General features: G+C 44.7%; 1 protein-coding gene across 3 annotated transcripts in view; it reads left to right on the top strand.

Annotated features, from left to right (window-relative positions):
- Positions 1–12,768, top strand: part of PLXNB2 (plexin B2) — a 351,580-nt gene extending 338,812 nt beyond the window's left edge. For all 3 annotated transcript variants that reach the window (XM_083463227.1, XM_083463229.1, XM_083463228.1), the window contains exons 34-38: positions 760–907; positions 2,359–2,423; positions 4,262–4,337; positions 6,038–6,112; positions 10,287–12,768. In XM_083463227.1, the coding sequence (XP_083319353.1) occupies positions 760–907; positions 2,359–2,423; positions 4,262–4,337; positions 6,038–6,112; positions 10,287–10,391 (469 nt within the window). In that variant the 3' untranslated portion in view covers positions 10,392–12,768. The remainder of the gene's footprint in view (positions 1–759; positions 908–2,358; positions 2,424–4,261; positions 4,338–6,037; positions 6,113–10,286) is intronic.
- The last annotated feature ends 1,646 nt before the right edge of the window (positions 12,769–14,414 follow it).

The following is a 14,414-nucleotide window of genomic DNA, read 5'->3' as shown; positions in this document are numbered from 1 at the left end:
CCCTGGAAAATGGGACACTTGGAGGGTCTCTGTCTGTCTGTATCTATCTGTCTATAATAGATGGTTCCTGGATCATAACCACAGTTTCAAGCAGCTATTCTTTATGCCTATATTGCCCAACCACAGCCCTCTAAAACTGGGGCAGCAACCCTTAAAATGAAGGGAAACGCCAGAATGCCTTAACAAAGCTGCTGAGGGAGAAAGATGAAAGCTTTAAAACAGAGCCAGTTGCAAAGTGTTCCCAGCCCTGAAAAAGATAGGTGGGAGGACAGAATAGGTAGGAAACGTACAGAGATATATGTGGCAGCTTTACTTTTTGATGTTTACAAGGATGATTTCCCTGTTCTTCCCGAATCTGAGTTTTCCTATTTGAAATGATATACCCCAACAGCATGAAAGTTAAAGGATCTCCACTTCAACTAAGTAGTGCCAGCCTTATTGTTGCATAGGAATTGCCACAGCTTTGCTAAATACTCATTCTTGGGGTTCTGGGGCACGTAGCAATGGGACTGCTGTCTGTGTCTTTTAGACTAAACCTCTCAAATTGTTTTTGGGTAGGTTTTTTGTTTTCTAATATAGCATGCAGAAGCACACTGTGGATACTGATTCACTTAGTGGCTTAAGCATATAATCAAACTGAAAATAATGTTGCAGCAATTTTAAGCAGAGCAATCTATTTTGTTTGCCAGGGCCTCATTTTCTACACTTTAACTTCACTCCTTAATAAGGGCCTGCATTTTTTCTTTGCTTGCTTCACAGCTTGCCGCTTAGGTTCTGGGTAAACATACTGAAAAACCCCCACTTCATCTTCGATGTTCATGTTCACGAAGTCGTGGATGCTTCCTTGTCAGTCATTGCACAGACTTTCATGGATGCTTGCACAAGAACAGAGCACAAATTAAGCAGGGTAAGTGTTTTACATTCTGCTCTGTGTCTGCACGCGAGAGAGAACGTTTTAAGTACATTATGATAGACAAAGCAGTAATCACAGAAGATAGCGCATAGATCAGTTCATTTTGCCTTTGCTTGTAAGGATGATTATATTGTTTTGAAGCTTCAGCGAAAGTTCAATGTTTAATCTCTAGTGACACATTCAAAAGAGTTGTTTTCTATTGCTTTTAGAATAACAGCTGATTACTGTTTGCAACTTATTTTTTATCTATTAAAGGTGCAACTTGGTTTTTGAAACTTAATGGATGTCTCTCCTATCATCCTGTTCACAGCACTATATCCACAAGGCCTGCCCGCCTTGGTACCAGCCAGAGGGGCACATTGTGGCCTGTTTGGCCAATGAGGCAGACCCTTGAGGTGCTCTGCATCCGGGGCGTGGGAACGAGGCAATGTCAGGGCCCTATTTCAAGGCTAGTTGGCCTTCTCCCCACACCCTCTTATTCTCTTTGCAGCCCCAGCCCTCCCAACCTATGGTAAAGGGACCCCAGACCATTTGGTTCAGTCGTGGCCAACTCTGGGGTTGCGGTGCTCATCTCGCTTTATTTGCCGAGGGAGCCGGCATACAGCTTCCGGGTCATGTGACCAGCATGACTAAGCCGCTTCTGGCAAACCAGAGCAGCACTGGAAACGCCGTTTACCTTCCCGCCAGAGCAATACCTATTTATCTACTTGTATTTTGACGTGCTTTCGAACTGCTAGGTTGGCAGGAGCAGGGACTGAGCAACGGGAGCTCACCCCGTCGCGGGGATTTGAACCACCAACCTTCTGATCGGCAAGTCCTAGGCTTTGTGGTTTAGACCACAGCACCACCCGCGTCCCATCCCCAACTTGTGACTTATTGGTCACTTCTACAATCCTGTGTAGGATTGTTTTGCTGTTCAACTTTGTGGGTTGTTTTTTCACCTACTCTGCGCCAAATAGCTTGGCACTAGATGGCCTGCTGTGTTTTGAACTAGATTCATCTGGTCTTTGGTTCAATTATTTTGGCCAGTTGGGCGCAGGAAGGATAATAGTTGTATTTCAGCCTGGAGACCTACCCCCCTTTAGGCATGTTTCAGGGTCCTGGACTGACCCGAAGGCTTACTCTCTGGACTCTAGGGATAGAAGCTGCCCTTGAAGCTAAACAGCTTCATTGTCCTGGAACTATGAGATCTCAGGGGGAGAGGCATAGGCCTTCCTACCAACTTTCATGCTGTGGCCTGAGATTGGGATGCCGTCTGGACAACCATGACTCTGGTTCCTTTGGCCTTTTAGCTTCGCATATGACAAAACCGACCCACAGTCTGCTTTCCAAATGTTTACGGTAGCACACACACTTTATTTACATGAGTGCATTTTCTACAAATTAATCTCTAACACACCAACTGCACTTGAACACTCAGCTCTGTGTATATCATCTTTTCCCAGGATTCTCCGAGTAATAAGTTACTCTATGCAAAAGAGATCTCGACGTATAAGAAGATGGTGGAAGAGTAAGTAAAGAGGAGGGGAGTTATTGCACCTGGGCTTTCGTCACCGGGAAAACAATTCCATTTCATCATCACTTCAGAACATGTTCATTAAAAAATATTCCATGTATTAAACCGACAGGGTGGAAAATGAAGTGGTAAACATAGTGGTAACATCTCATTGGACAAAGGAGGAATGTAGGTTCTGTCAATAATAATGCTATCCTTCACAATGGCCTTTTCCAGCCTGGTTCCTATGGACTATTGCAGGTTCGATCCCCATACGGGACCAGCTACATATTCCTGCAATGCAGGGAGGTGGACTAGTTGATCCTCAGGGTCCCTTCCAACTTGATTCTATGTGACTACGACTCTCATCATCCATGCTGGTTGGGACAGATGGGACTTGCAGTCCAAAACATCTGGAGGGAAGATTGCTATATAGTGAGAGTTCCAAGAGGAGTAAGTCTAAGGGCAAAGACAGGCATAGAATTCACACATTCCCTGCATTTCCCCCCAGCAAAGTTAAGAATGTACGTAGAAAATGGTACACTGGAAATAAAAATCTGCTTGAATTTTTCAAGACACATCTGTGAAATGATGCACAAAAACCAGTTCACCCTAGATTAATCAAATGGCTCCACACACTCTTATTGGGCTTGATAACCACCCATTATTGCCTGCTATCCAGATGTGAAATCAAATATTGCAACAACTTTATATGTAGTTTCAAAACAGGTATCTGTTTAATCAGACTGAATGAAATTAGGCATAAATGTGTCAGGCTTTCTCCAAGTTAATGAACATGTTAAATGATTTTTAAACCTTTGAATCTGGGGTTAATTTCATGGCTTTTGATCTTTAATTTTTCAGACAAGACTCCCCCCCCCCTTTCCAAATGTGGTTTTTATAATGTCCTATCCAGTGAACTGCATTACAGAAGTTGAAGAAAGAATGTTGAGAAGTATTTCACAAGTGCCAAATGTCCTGTAGCACCTTAAAGGATTAACAACTTTTTTGTGGCATGACTTTTCAAAGGCTAGAGTATAGGTCTCTGGTGACATTTTTCAAGCTTGATCATTGGAGCTGTCTGTTATACTTCAGCTTGCAAAAGCTATATACTTTGGTGTATTTTAAAATTCAGTATTAATGATGAAAGCAGATTTGGGGGATGGGTGTTTGCAAGATCCTTCATTTAGAAGTCTGTTAAAAAGGAAGATGAAAATATACACTCAATTCCAGTTGTAACACTTCCTAAATTCCAACTATGTCTGACTATAAAGTTTAATTACTCGCCCAATACGTCTAACACTGCAATGTTATGCACAGCTACATGGGACTAAATTCCATTTAATTCAGTAGAAGCATTTGTGGGATCAGACTGTAAGAAACACTGAACATTTGCTTGGCTATGCTTCTTTTGCCAGCCTTGGCAGTTCTCAGTAATGAGGCGGGTAATCCCCATAGTTCAGTATACTTGTTGAACATGACAGAATTTGGGCAGCAGTGCAGAAGCAACCATGTTTATTGAGGCGCTATCTAATCTGTTAAAATGCCCACAGAAAGTTTTGCTGGTTTGTGCTAAGTTATGCAGTGTGTTCTTCCTTTCGCTCATGGGTTGTTGAAATCAATGGTAGCAGCGCTTTGATGGATTAAGCCAATTGTGTGTATAAGCAAAGAAGAAACAAGAGATGCAGATCAGATCATTTCATAGGGAAATTTGCAATTTCTTGAGCACCTCTGTTGTAGTTGTAGATGTTGTAGTTATTAGAAAAATAAAATTGCTACGAAGCATAAATGCATTTTTAAAATGATTAATTGCATCAACTAAAAATTGTTGTTTTGGTTGATTTTTTTTCTAGTTATTACAAAGGTATTCGCCAAATGGTACAAGTGAGTGACCAGGACATGAATACACATTTAGCAGAGATTTCTAGGGTAAGTATCAAATTGGAATTCTTACTTTGGGAATACAGTGGATCCTCGTGTTATGGATGGGATCCGTTCCGGAGGCCCATCCATAACATGGAACTGACGCAAGCTGAAGCTCTGTGTCTGCGCACGTGCGCGGTTTGATTTAGCGCTTCTGCGTGAGCGGTGAGACCCGGAAATAACCCATTCCGGTACTTCCGGGTTGCTGCGGGAAACACGTAACCTGAAGCAGACGCAACATGAGGTATGACTGTAGAGGCATGAAGCTCTGGCATTTGTCATTTTGTGCTCACGTCCAATTAGAACTTCTGCCTGTCCAACGGAATCTTTTGAATTATTTTTCCCCATACAATATTGCGTTGCTTGTGAATTATTGATTTTAAAGGATGCTCAAACATTCTTTTAGGGTGATTCCCTCCTCCCCCAATGTTAACAAAAGCGATGGGATTTCTAATAGCTTAGTTGAAGAAAATGGCACAGAGGAATAAAGGCTCGTGGGGAAAGAAGCCACAACCATAGTTTCAAATTGGCTTCATTCAGGGAATTTACATGTGGCACGTCCTCAAGATTAATTTAAAATTTAGTTTGTGTACATGAAACTCACAAGGAACTTGTCTAAATGTCTTCTCGTGTTTTTTATTGGTTTGGATGGCCTTAACAGGGCATCAGCCATATTTACAGGGGGACAGGGCTATTCATCATGATGGCACTATGCCTCTAAATTCCAGCTGCTGGTGACTATCAGCAGGGAGAAGGCTATTGTCCTCACCACTTGCTTGTGGGCTTTCCAGATGTTGGCCACTAGATGTTGGTGGACTTGATTCTACAGTACAGTGGTGCCCCGCAAGACGAACGCCTCGCGAGACGAAAAACTCGCAAAACGAAAGGTTTTTTCATTTTCGAGTTGCCTCGCAAGACGAATTTCCCTATGGGCTTGCTTCGCAAAACGAAGCTTGCCCCGCAAGCTCTGGGGACAGCGGGGAAGACCCGCTGTCCCCGGACCTCTTTTGAAGCAAGGGACGGCAGAGAGAAGCTATCTTCTCCCCGCAGCCCCAGGTCCGGGGACAGCGGGAAGCGCTTCCCGCTGTCCCCGGACCTCCTTTGAAGCAAGGGGCGGCAGAGAGAAGCTATCTTCTCCCCGCAGCCCCTTGCTTCAAAAGAGGGGACAGAGCGGTGCTTCCCCTCTGTCCCCGGATGGTCTCCATAGGAACGCATTGATTGCTTTTCAATGCATTCCTATGGGAAACCGTGCTTCGCAAGACGAAAAACTCACAAGAAGAAAAAACTTGCGGAACGAATTAATTTCGTCTTGCGAGGCACCACTGTACTCTTATGCTCTTAACCAGATGAAGTTGGTGTTCTTTGGATCATTTGCACGCATGACCTCTGTAAGCATCTGGAGTCAACCTCTTCCAGACTAAGGCTACTGCTTACCCCTTTCTATGATGAGGAAAGCAGCATGGTTGCCTGTAACAAATCCAGCAGGAGACCTTAACGCGTGGGGGGGGGGGGGGTTGTTCCTGAAAATTGTCAGTTTCACTTCCTCACCAAGCCAGACAGCTATTAAAAGATTTGCGTACCAGTGCTGGGATATGGAAAAGGGATTTACATCGTGTCTGGTGCTCCTATATATATTTCATTGGAGTTCTTATGCAGCCAGGACGGTGCCCTGACGCATTCCTTTTTCTTCTTGTTTTGTTTAATAGGCACACACAGACTCATTAAATACCCTTGTGGCTTTACACCAGCTCTACCAGTATACTAACAAATACTATGATGAGGTAAGTTTCCACTGTCAGAATGGCTTTATTATGCTGTAAAAGGGCCACCGCAGCAAGGAAAAAGAGCCAACAGGCTAATAGACTTTGGGCTCATGATTTCCTAGCTTACCTGGTGCTTGGCTTTTACAGGCACTGTATTTCTGATACGTGGGGGTTGGAGGGGCAGGTGGGTGCTGACATCTTTGGAGTTTGCTTAGAAGAATCCAAAATACTGGTGGTGCTGATAACAAATGTTAGCCAAATTAGTGAGGTAGGAGAGCTGGGTGGGAAATCACATCTGGCAACCAATAGTACTTGGGTAAAGGTACCCCTGACCGTTAGGTCCAGTCACGGACGACAGCTTCTGGGTCATGACTAAGCCACTTCTGGCGAACCAGAGCAGCACACGGAAACACTGTTTACCTTGCCACCGGAGCGGTACCTATTTATCTACTTGCATTTTGATGTGCTTTCGAACTGCTAGGTTGGCAGGAGCTGGGACCGAGCAACGGGAGCTCACCGCCAACCTTCTGATCGGCAAGCTCTAGGTTCTGTGGTTTAGACCACAGCACCACCCGCATCCCTTTCAGTACTTGGGTAGATGAGTCTAAAAAGCCTGGGGCACAATTTTTCACAGCCCTCTGGTGGCTCATTTACCGGAAGTAATGTACTTGGCATTATCTCTGGAAGACTGTACTCAAATCTAACCAAACTAGGCCTCCTCCTAGAGCAAAATATACATAGGAGGCTTAGTTTGGTCAGAATTGAGTATACACTTCCAGAGATACCGTATTTTTCGCCCCATAGGACGCACCGCCCCATAGGATGCACCTAATTTTTGGGGAGGGGAATAAAGAAAAAAAAAATTCCCTCCCCAGGCACAGGGCAGGCACGAGGGAAGCCCGAGCTTACCCCGACCCCAGCCCCCAGATCAGCCTGCTATCTGCAAGCCTAGGCAGCCGCGCCGGTCTCCCCAGGCTTACGGAGAGGTGCACGAAGCCCAGGGGCGCTCTTCAGTGCGCACCAGGCTTCGGAATGCAGGAAGCTCTGCGCTACCCTCCAGAGCCCCGCGCAGCTTCGCGCTGGGATCCGGGGGGTGGCGCGGAGCTTCAGGAAGCCCTGGAGCGCAGGCAGCTCCGCACCACCCTCTGGAGCCCCGCGCCGGGATCCGGAGGGTGGCGCGGAGCTGCAAGAAGCCCGGGAAAGCCTGCATTCGCTCCATAGGACGCACACACATTCCCCTTCATTTTTGGAGGGGGAAAATGTGGCCTATCGGGTGAAAAATACGGTAATACTAAATGCATTACTTCTGGAAATGAGCCACCATAGTTGTTAGAGGTCCATGAAACTTAGTGTCCCAGGCTTTTTAGACTCTTCTACCCATCTGAAACCAGAGGGGTCCATTGGTTGCCAGATGTGAAATATATTGCCATTATTTTCAGGTCTCCCACCCCACTACTAAGGCTCGGCGATGTTGAAAACTCAACATCACAGAGCTTTACCACCAGCCAAACATCGTGGTTTGGTGATAAACCGTGATGTTGAAAGAAGCTGCATCGGCCCCAGCCTGCGGCTGAGCTGGGGGGGGGCGGAAAGACTCCTGCCCCCCAACTTAGCAAGCCGGTGTCTGTGCAGCTCGTGCGTGAGCAACAGTGACCTGGGGCTCCTTGTGGGGGGAGGGCGAGAGGGCTGCTCTGCCTCAGCTGAGCCAGCCCCGAGGTCCCTGCTGGTTGCGCACGAGCAACAGGGTCCTTCGCAAGGCTCCCTCCAGCACTGTTGGCATGGGGAGTGAGCAAGCTTATTCTCCTCCCCGCCCCCTTGAAGACAGACCACACTGCGGTAGCCAAATGCATGGAGCCTGTCAGGTTCCATGCATTTGACTGTCTTTGCCCATGCAGGCCCGTCGCCTCTTTCCTCCTGGGGTGAACGACCCCAGGAGGAAAGAGGCACCCTTCTGCCGGCTTGTGTGAGCCAGAGGCAAGGTGGCGGCCCCTTTAAACTTCTCCATTGAGGGGCATGCAGCCACACCCACCTCAATGGAAAAGTGTGATGGAGCGGGGCTGGGGCTCTCTCAGCTGGGGAGTGGGAGCCCTTTAACAGAGCCACCACCCTGCCGCTAGCTCATGGGGTCTGGGGCTTTGCAAAACTGCTTGGCGGAGGCAAGGGCCGTGGCACACTTCTCAGCCAAGCAGTTTAAAGAAGCGGGAGGGAGGAACAAGCTGTATCACGCCTTGTCTATGCAATTTCCTTCTCCCTCCGCTGTGGTAAGAGAGCAGAGCGTGGTTTTACCAGTGGCATATCGCTGGTGAAACTGCGGCCACTCCCTCTGCCTCCAGCTCCTGGCTGCAGTTTGTTTCTCCCTCAGCATGCTGGGCACTGGAGGCAGAGGGACTCAGGAGTGGCTGCGGTTTCACCAGCGATATACCACTGAGTGAAGCTGTCATCGCTGCCTGGCCCTCATACCGGTCCCTGGACAATATATTGATAAATCACCCAGGCCTACCCACAACTACCGTATTTTTCGCTCTATAAGACACTCTTTTTCCCTTCTAAAAAGTAAGGGGGGATGTGTGTGCGTCTTAGGGAGCGAATGCAGGCTGTGCAGCGATCCCTCTTGCTGTTCTGACTTTGCTTCATTGGAGAGGCGCTGCGCAGCTTTCCCTCTCTGCGCAGTGCCCCTTCAGCGAAGCGGTAGGAGAAACTGAGTCCCTTCCATTTCTCCTCCTGCTTTGCTGAAGAGGCGCTGTGCAGAGAGGGAAAGAATTTTTTTTTTCTTGTTCTCCTCCTCTAAAACTATGGTCTTATGGTCAAGTGCATCTTATAGAGCGAAAAATACGGTATCTCTTGAAAGATCTTGGGCAGGGGTCAGCAAACTTTTTCAGCTGTGGGCCACTCCACCGTCCCTCAGACCATGTGGTGGGCCGGACTATATTTTGAAGGGGGGGGGGGAATGGATGAATTCCTATGCCCCACAAATAACCCAGAGATGCATTTTAAATAAAAGGACACATTCTACTCATGTAAAAATATGTTCATTCCTTGACCGTCTGTGGGCAGGATTGAGAAGGCAAATGGGCCGCTTCCGGGCCTTAGGTTGCCTACCCCTGATCTCGGGACTATTAGTCAAAGGGAGAGAAGCTGGCTTACTGTGCTAGCTTCATACTGGGCGTCATGATGTTGCAACCGTTGGCTACACCTGTAGCAGCCTTCAGAGCCTCTTTAAAGAGCTTGTCCTCTTTCACGATAGTTGTCGCTTCCTCTTCTGCCAAGAAAATATAGGCAGGGGCACACCTATCAGTGAAACAACAAAATCAATTGTCAGTAGGACAAACTAGCTACCATCAGACAACAAAAGTTCAGTATCCACAAGCTATGAAGGAGCATTCCTTATTTCTGCCACGCTTTTTAAAAATTTATTGGCTAGTAATGGTGCTCATCTTTGAATACAGTGGTACCTCTGGTTGCGAACGGGATCCGTTCCGGAGCCCCGTTCGCAACATGAGCAGAACGCAACCTACGTCTGCGTGTTCGCAGGTCGAAATTCGCTGCTTCTGCGCATGATGTCATTTTGAGCGTCTGCGCATGCGCGAGCGGCGAAACCTAGAAGTAACCGTTTCCAGTACTTCCGGGTCACCGCGGGACGCAACCTGAAAAGATTTAACCTGAAGCAAACGTAACAAGAGGTATGGCTATAGGTAATTAGAGACAGACAAGGGTTTGCATTACACAAGGCAATCTTAAAAAAAAAAGGAAATGGCTTGGCTCACTTCCCAACCAATCTGAATGAACCCCCCTCACACACACACACACAATCTGCTCTTGTGTCAACAATCAAGAGTTGCTTGCATTTAGATGGTAGCTTCAGGCAGCCAGGACAGAGCTCTCCTGGCAGTGGGAAGCATTTGAGGGTTATGCAGGCTGCCAGGCAAAGTACCCACCACCCATAGAGGAGATGACTCTGCAATGGCAGGCCTTCCCCCTCTCTAGTCATTTTTGCCTCTTTAATCTCTCCGCTATTCTGTCTTAATAAAGCAACGTGGCTTCTGATCTACACTTTGAAATAATACCCTTCAAAATCCATGAGATTTTCTTCCGCGTAATATATAGCTGAACAGGCCTATGGCTGTGAAAACTAAAACTGAAGCTGTGTGTCTTGCCTGAATCCTGATTTCTCTTCTTCTTCTTCTTCTTCTAGATCATAAATGCACTGGAAGAGGACCCAGCTGCTCAAAAAATGCAGCTTGCTTTTCGATTACAACAGATAGCAGCTGCTTTAGAAAATAAAGTAACTGACCTTTGATTTGAAAGCTGCAATAAAGAAGACTGATCTGGATGTGTAAATTCATTCTTCCTAATAAGGAAATAGTGTTCTATTTTTTAATGTGTAATTACAACTTTAAATGAAAAACAAAAGATTTTGGGTTTTTTTTATAGCAAAGCTGTAATGTAAAGAGTTTTTACTGTAAATTATGCTTCTAATTAAAATCCTGTGTTGTGTGTAAATGAATTTTCAGTGGGAAATGAGGGAAGTCCTCTGGGGTGGGGGAGGGTAAAGTTATAGCTCATTTAATCAAATAGTACAATCTTGAAGCATCAGCATTTTTAGAATTCATTACGCTAGTTAAATTCACTACCTATAGCATTCTTTATACTTTTTAAGCAATATGTGTACTAGAAAAGTAATAGCATATTGGAAAAATAAATGCAATATCCCTCTTTTAATTTCAGTAATTGGAAATAGATTTTCTTCTTATTCTTTTTTTAAAAAAATAAATAAATCCAGTTGTCCTGTGTTCTGCTCATAATGAGTAGAACGAAAGCCACATTTGCTATGACTTTTTTCTGTTTAAGACATTGCAGTGGGTTTGGTACTATACATCTTTACGTATCTGAAAACCAAGTGCTAAAAACAGTGGTTGTGACTGTTTCCCTCCTACTCACTTTGCCAGGGTCAAAGTGGACAATACTGTAGATTATTTGGGATGGACTGATCCTTTAACTAGGAAGGTGCATGTATGTCCCCCTAAGAGCATAAATCTTAACCATGATGTATGAGTACTTTTGCATGGTATTCAGTGTGCAGAGCATGCAAGGTACCTAACGTCCTCAGTGCGCCAAGATTACCAGGTACTTCCAAATAACTAGTGCACCACTGGCAAAGCAACAGCTGGGAATGAACAGTGGTTTTGTCTAGGTTTCAGCAAAGTGATTGTTCGCACTTGCTGACACTGTTGCTGCCACATGAATTCTGAATCACACACTGAGGGAAAATACCCTGGGAAGAGCGTGTGTTCAGCCAAAGCAAAGCCGTTTTTTGGCTGCATAAAAGTGCAATTTGATGCTTTTGTTGTGGGGGAAGCATATCACGATTATCCAAGACCCAGAAACATCTGGATCTGGCAAGTTTGTAGACTTCCCTACAGAGTTGCAAGACTATCTCTTATCATCCCTGATGGAAAGTACCGGTGGCAAATTCTAATTTGATTCAGAAATTGTGGCAAATAAAATTGGCCTTTTTTTCTTTTCTTTTTTAAATGATAGTTTTATTACATATGCTAATGTGCCTTACTTGTACTAATTATATGGATCTGAATGGTTTTGTAAAGAGAATCGTATCAAAAATATTTATGTGTGGTTTGATGACTTTTTTGTGAGAAAATTGACCAGCAGAATGCCTGTAATTAGCTTATTGCCAATAGTGTGCTGTTTGACATGATTCAAATATGTATATCTTTTGTTGGAATGGTTCATAGGATTTTTTAAAAACAAATCTTCACACTATCCAAGGGAGATTGTTATTTGGTTTTTGTCTGTGTGTGTTTTTAAAAGGGGGGGGGGGTTGGAATCTGTGTTGTTAATGTAAAATACTCATTGTAAGGAAATCCTGTGCCCCGTCTAATCTAAACACCACTTGAGCCTTGGAATGCTGCAATGGATGGAATAATCATCATTAACTTAGCTATGGAAATTAAAGTAACTCGTCAAAGATGTATTGTGTGTTTACAATATTAGTCAGCTTACAGGCCATTTGATAAAGCTTGGTACGTTATCTTAAATTGCTATGTTGCACAAAAAAAAGCAAAGCAATCTTTGTTAAATTCATTTTTCACCATACTTCTGGGGCAGTTCATGTAGCACTGCCATCAAAACGCTCATTATCTTTTTGGTGTTGCTCTGGTGTTTTCTGTCCTGTGACACCTTAAACCTGCTTGGCTCCTAACACAGTAACAGACTTTCAGTTTGCTACCTCTCTCCCTGTACTGGAGTTATCCAAATTTGTTGCCTTCATGTTCATCGTCAAGATGTATCGGTAAGTCTCTTCCTGATTTCTTTTGGAGCAAGTCACTAGCAACGTGATTCTTATGGCTACTGTGGAAGTCAGCCGTGAATTCCAATAGAAGTAAAAAAAAAGGGAGGCAGTAACAGGGTGTCACTTTTCATATCTTTCCTTTTATGTTAAACATTTGCTTTCATCTATATGCGCTTCCTCAGCACACCTGGAATGTAAGGAACTCTGAATAGTTTTACCTAAGAATTCTGTGTCAAATTATGCCTCTATACTTGCCTTCTGTCTGATCAGCAAAGGTATCCAAACTTGCTAATCTGTTTTATCTTGTCATTATTTGTAAATCCTGTGAATTGTAAATCAAATACAATCTTTTTTCCACAAAGTGTAATATCTGAATTGTCTAAGTATGTTCTTCAGACATTTTAAGACTGAACCGAGTGGACCTGGGAGTACAGTGTATCGTGGGTTTGTTTTTTCCAGAAGTCTTCCCCTTTTGTTTAAAAGTTAAAGGGTAGCTATATGTTTATTCTACTTGGTTCCAGTTATATTGCTGTGCACTGTTACCTGCTTTGAGGACATTAGTTGCTTTAAAAAAGTAGAATAAAATTGTAAAGAAATAAGTAAATTTAGGGGACTGGCCAACTCTTTGGGAAATCACTCTTATTCATTTGTAAAGCAAACAGTCACCACCATCATTTTGTCTATTTGCCACTACTCCACAATGGTGCACAAAGCGGTTCACAGCATATCAAATGAATAATAATAAATGCAAAAATTAAAAAAGTAGTAATGACAGATAATCAGAATGTCAATAAATAAATAAACCCATATAAAAACAATGCAAACACAGTGGTACCTCGGGTTAAGTACTTAATTCGTTCCGGAGGTCCGTTCTTAACCTGAAACTGTTCTTAACCTGAAGCACCACTTTAGCTAGTGGGGCCTCCTGCTGCTGCCGCACCGCTGGAGCACGATTTCTGTTCTCATCCTGAAGCAAAGTTCTTAACCCAAGGTACTATTTCTGGGTTAGCGGAGTCTGTAACCCGAAGTGTATGTAACCTGAAGCATATGTAACCTGAGGTACCACTGTAAGCTAACCTGCCTTAACAGCTTAAAAATAAACAGGAGAGAGAAGAATATCCAAACGAGGAAATAAAATGGCAACATACAGCATTTGGGGATTGTCACTACAGATGTACCTTGGAAGTCGAACGGAATCTGTTCCGGAAGTCTGTTTGACTTTCAAAACATTCAGAAACCAAGGTGCGGCTTCTGGTTGGCTGCAGGAAGCTCCTGCAGCCAATCAGAAACTGCGGAAGGCCCATCGGATGTTCGGGTTCTAAAGAACATTCGCAAACCCCAACACTCACTTCGGGTTTGCAGCATTCAGGAGCCAAAACGTCCGAGTACCAAGGCATTTGGGATCCAAGATACGACTGTATTCCCAAAGGAAGCTCATCACAATTAACTTTCCTACGTTGTATGGTGGCCTGATCTCCCAGCTTACACAAGGGTCTCCTATCTCAATCACTTCCCAATCTCTCGCCTGGGGAGGTCTAAATAGCTAGTCCTTCAAATTCCACATACCTTCACAGTTCAGAAGCTACAGAAGATCTGAATAGATTAGAATGGGACCTCTTTATTATACATAAATCATTGCTGCTCCACAGAGAAAAACAGTGTATTTATTGACTGCAAGCCCCCTTTGCAATAATAGCAGGAGACCAGTGAAGGACAAACAGCCTGACAAAAGCAAGCAACGGACTGATCATGCTCAAGCCAGAAGTAACATGAATCTAATATCCTGATGCTCCTTATGTGTACATTAGATTAGGGTTACCAGATGTCCCTGTTTCCCGGGGACAGTCCCAGGATTTGCGAATAAGTCCCCGGACAAATTCCATCCCTGGAATGTCCCTGGATTTCATCTAATGTCCCCGGGAAACACAGCGGCAGCAGTCTCAGCAGCCCGGAGCAGTTGGCTCTGGCTGGCTTCAGGAGCTACTCGGAAGTCCCCATATGATGGTAGTGCAG

The sequence above is a fragment of the Podarcis liolepis genome, assembly GCF_965112155.1.
Source record: "Podarcis liolepis genome assembly, chromosome: 10".
NCBI lineage: Eukaryota > Metazoa > Chordata > Lepidosauria > Squamata > Lacertidae > Podarcis > Podarcis liolepis.
The sequence above is the reverse complement of the archived record's forward strand: the minus strand, read 5'-3'. Positions and strand labels throughout refer to the sequence as shown.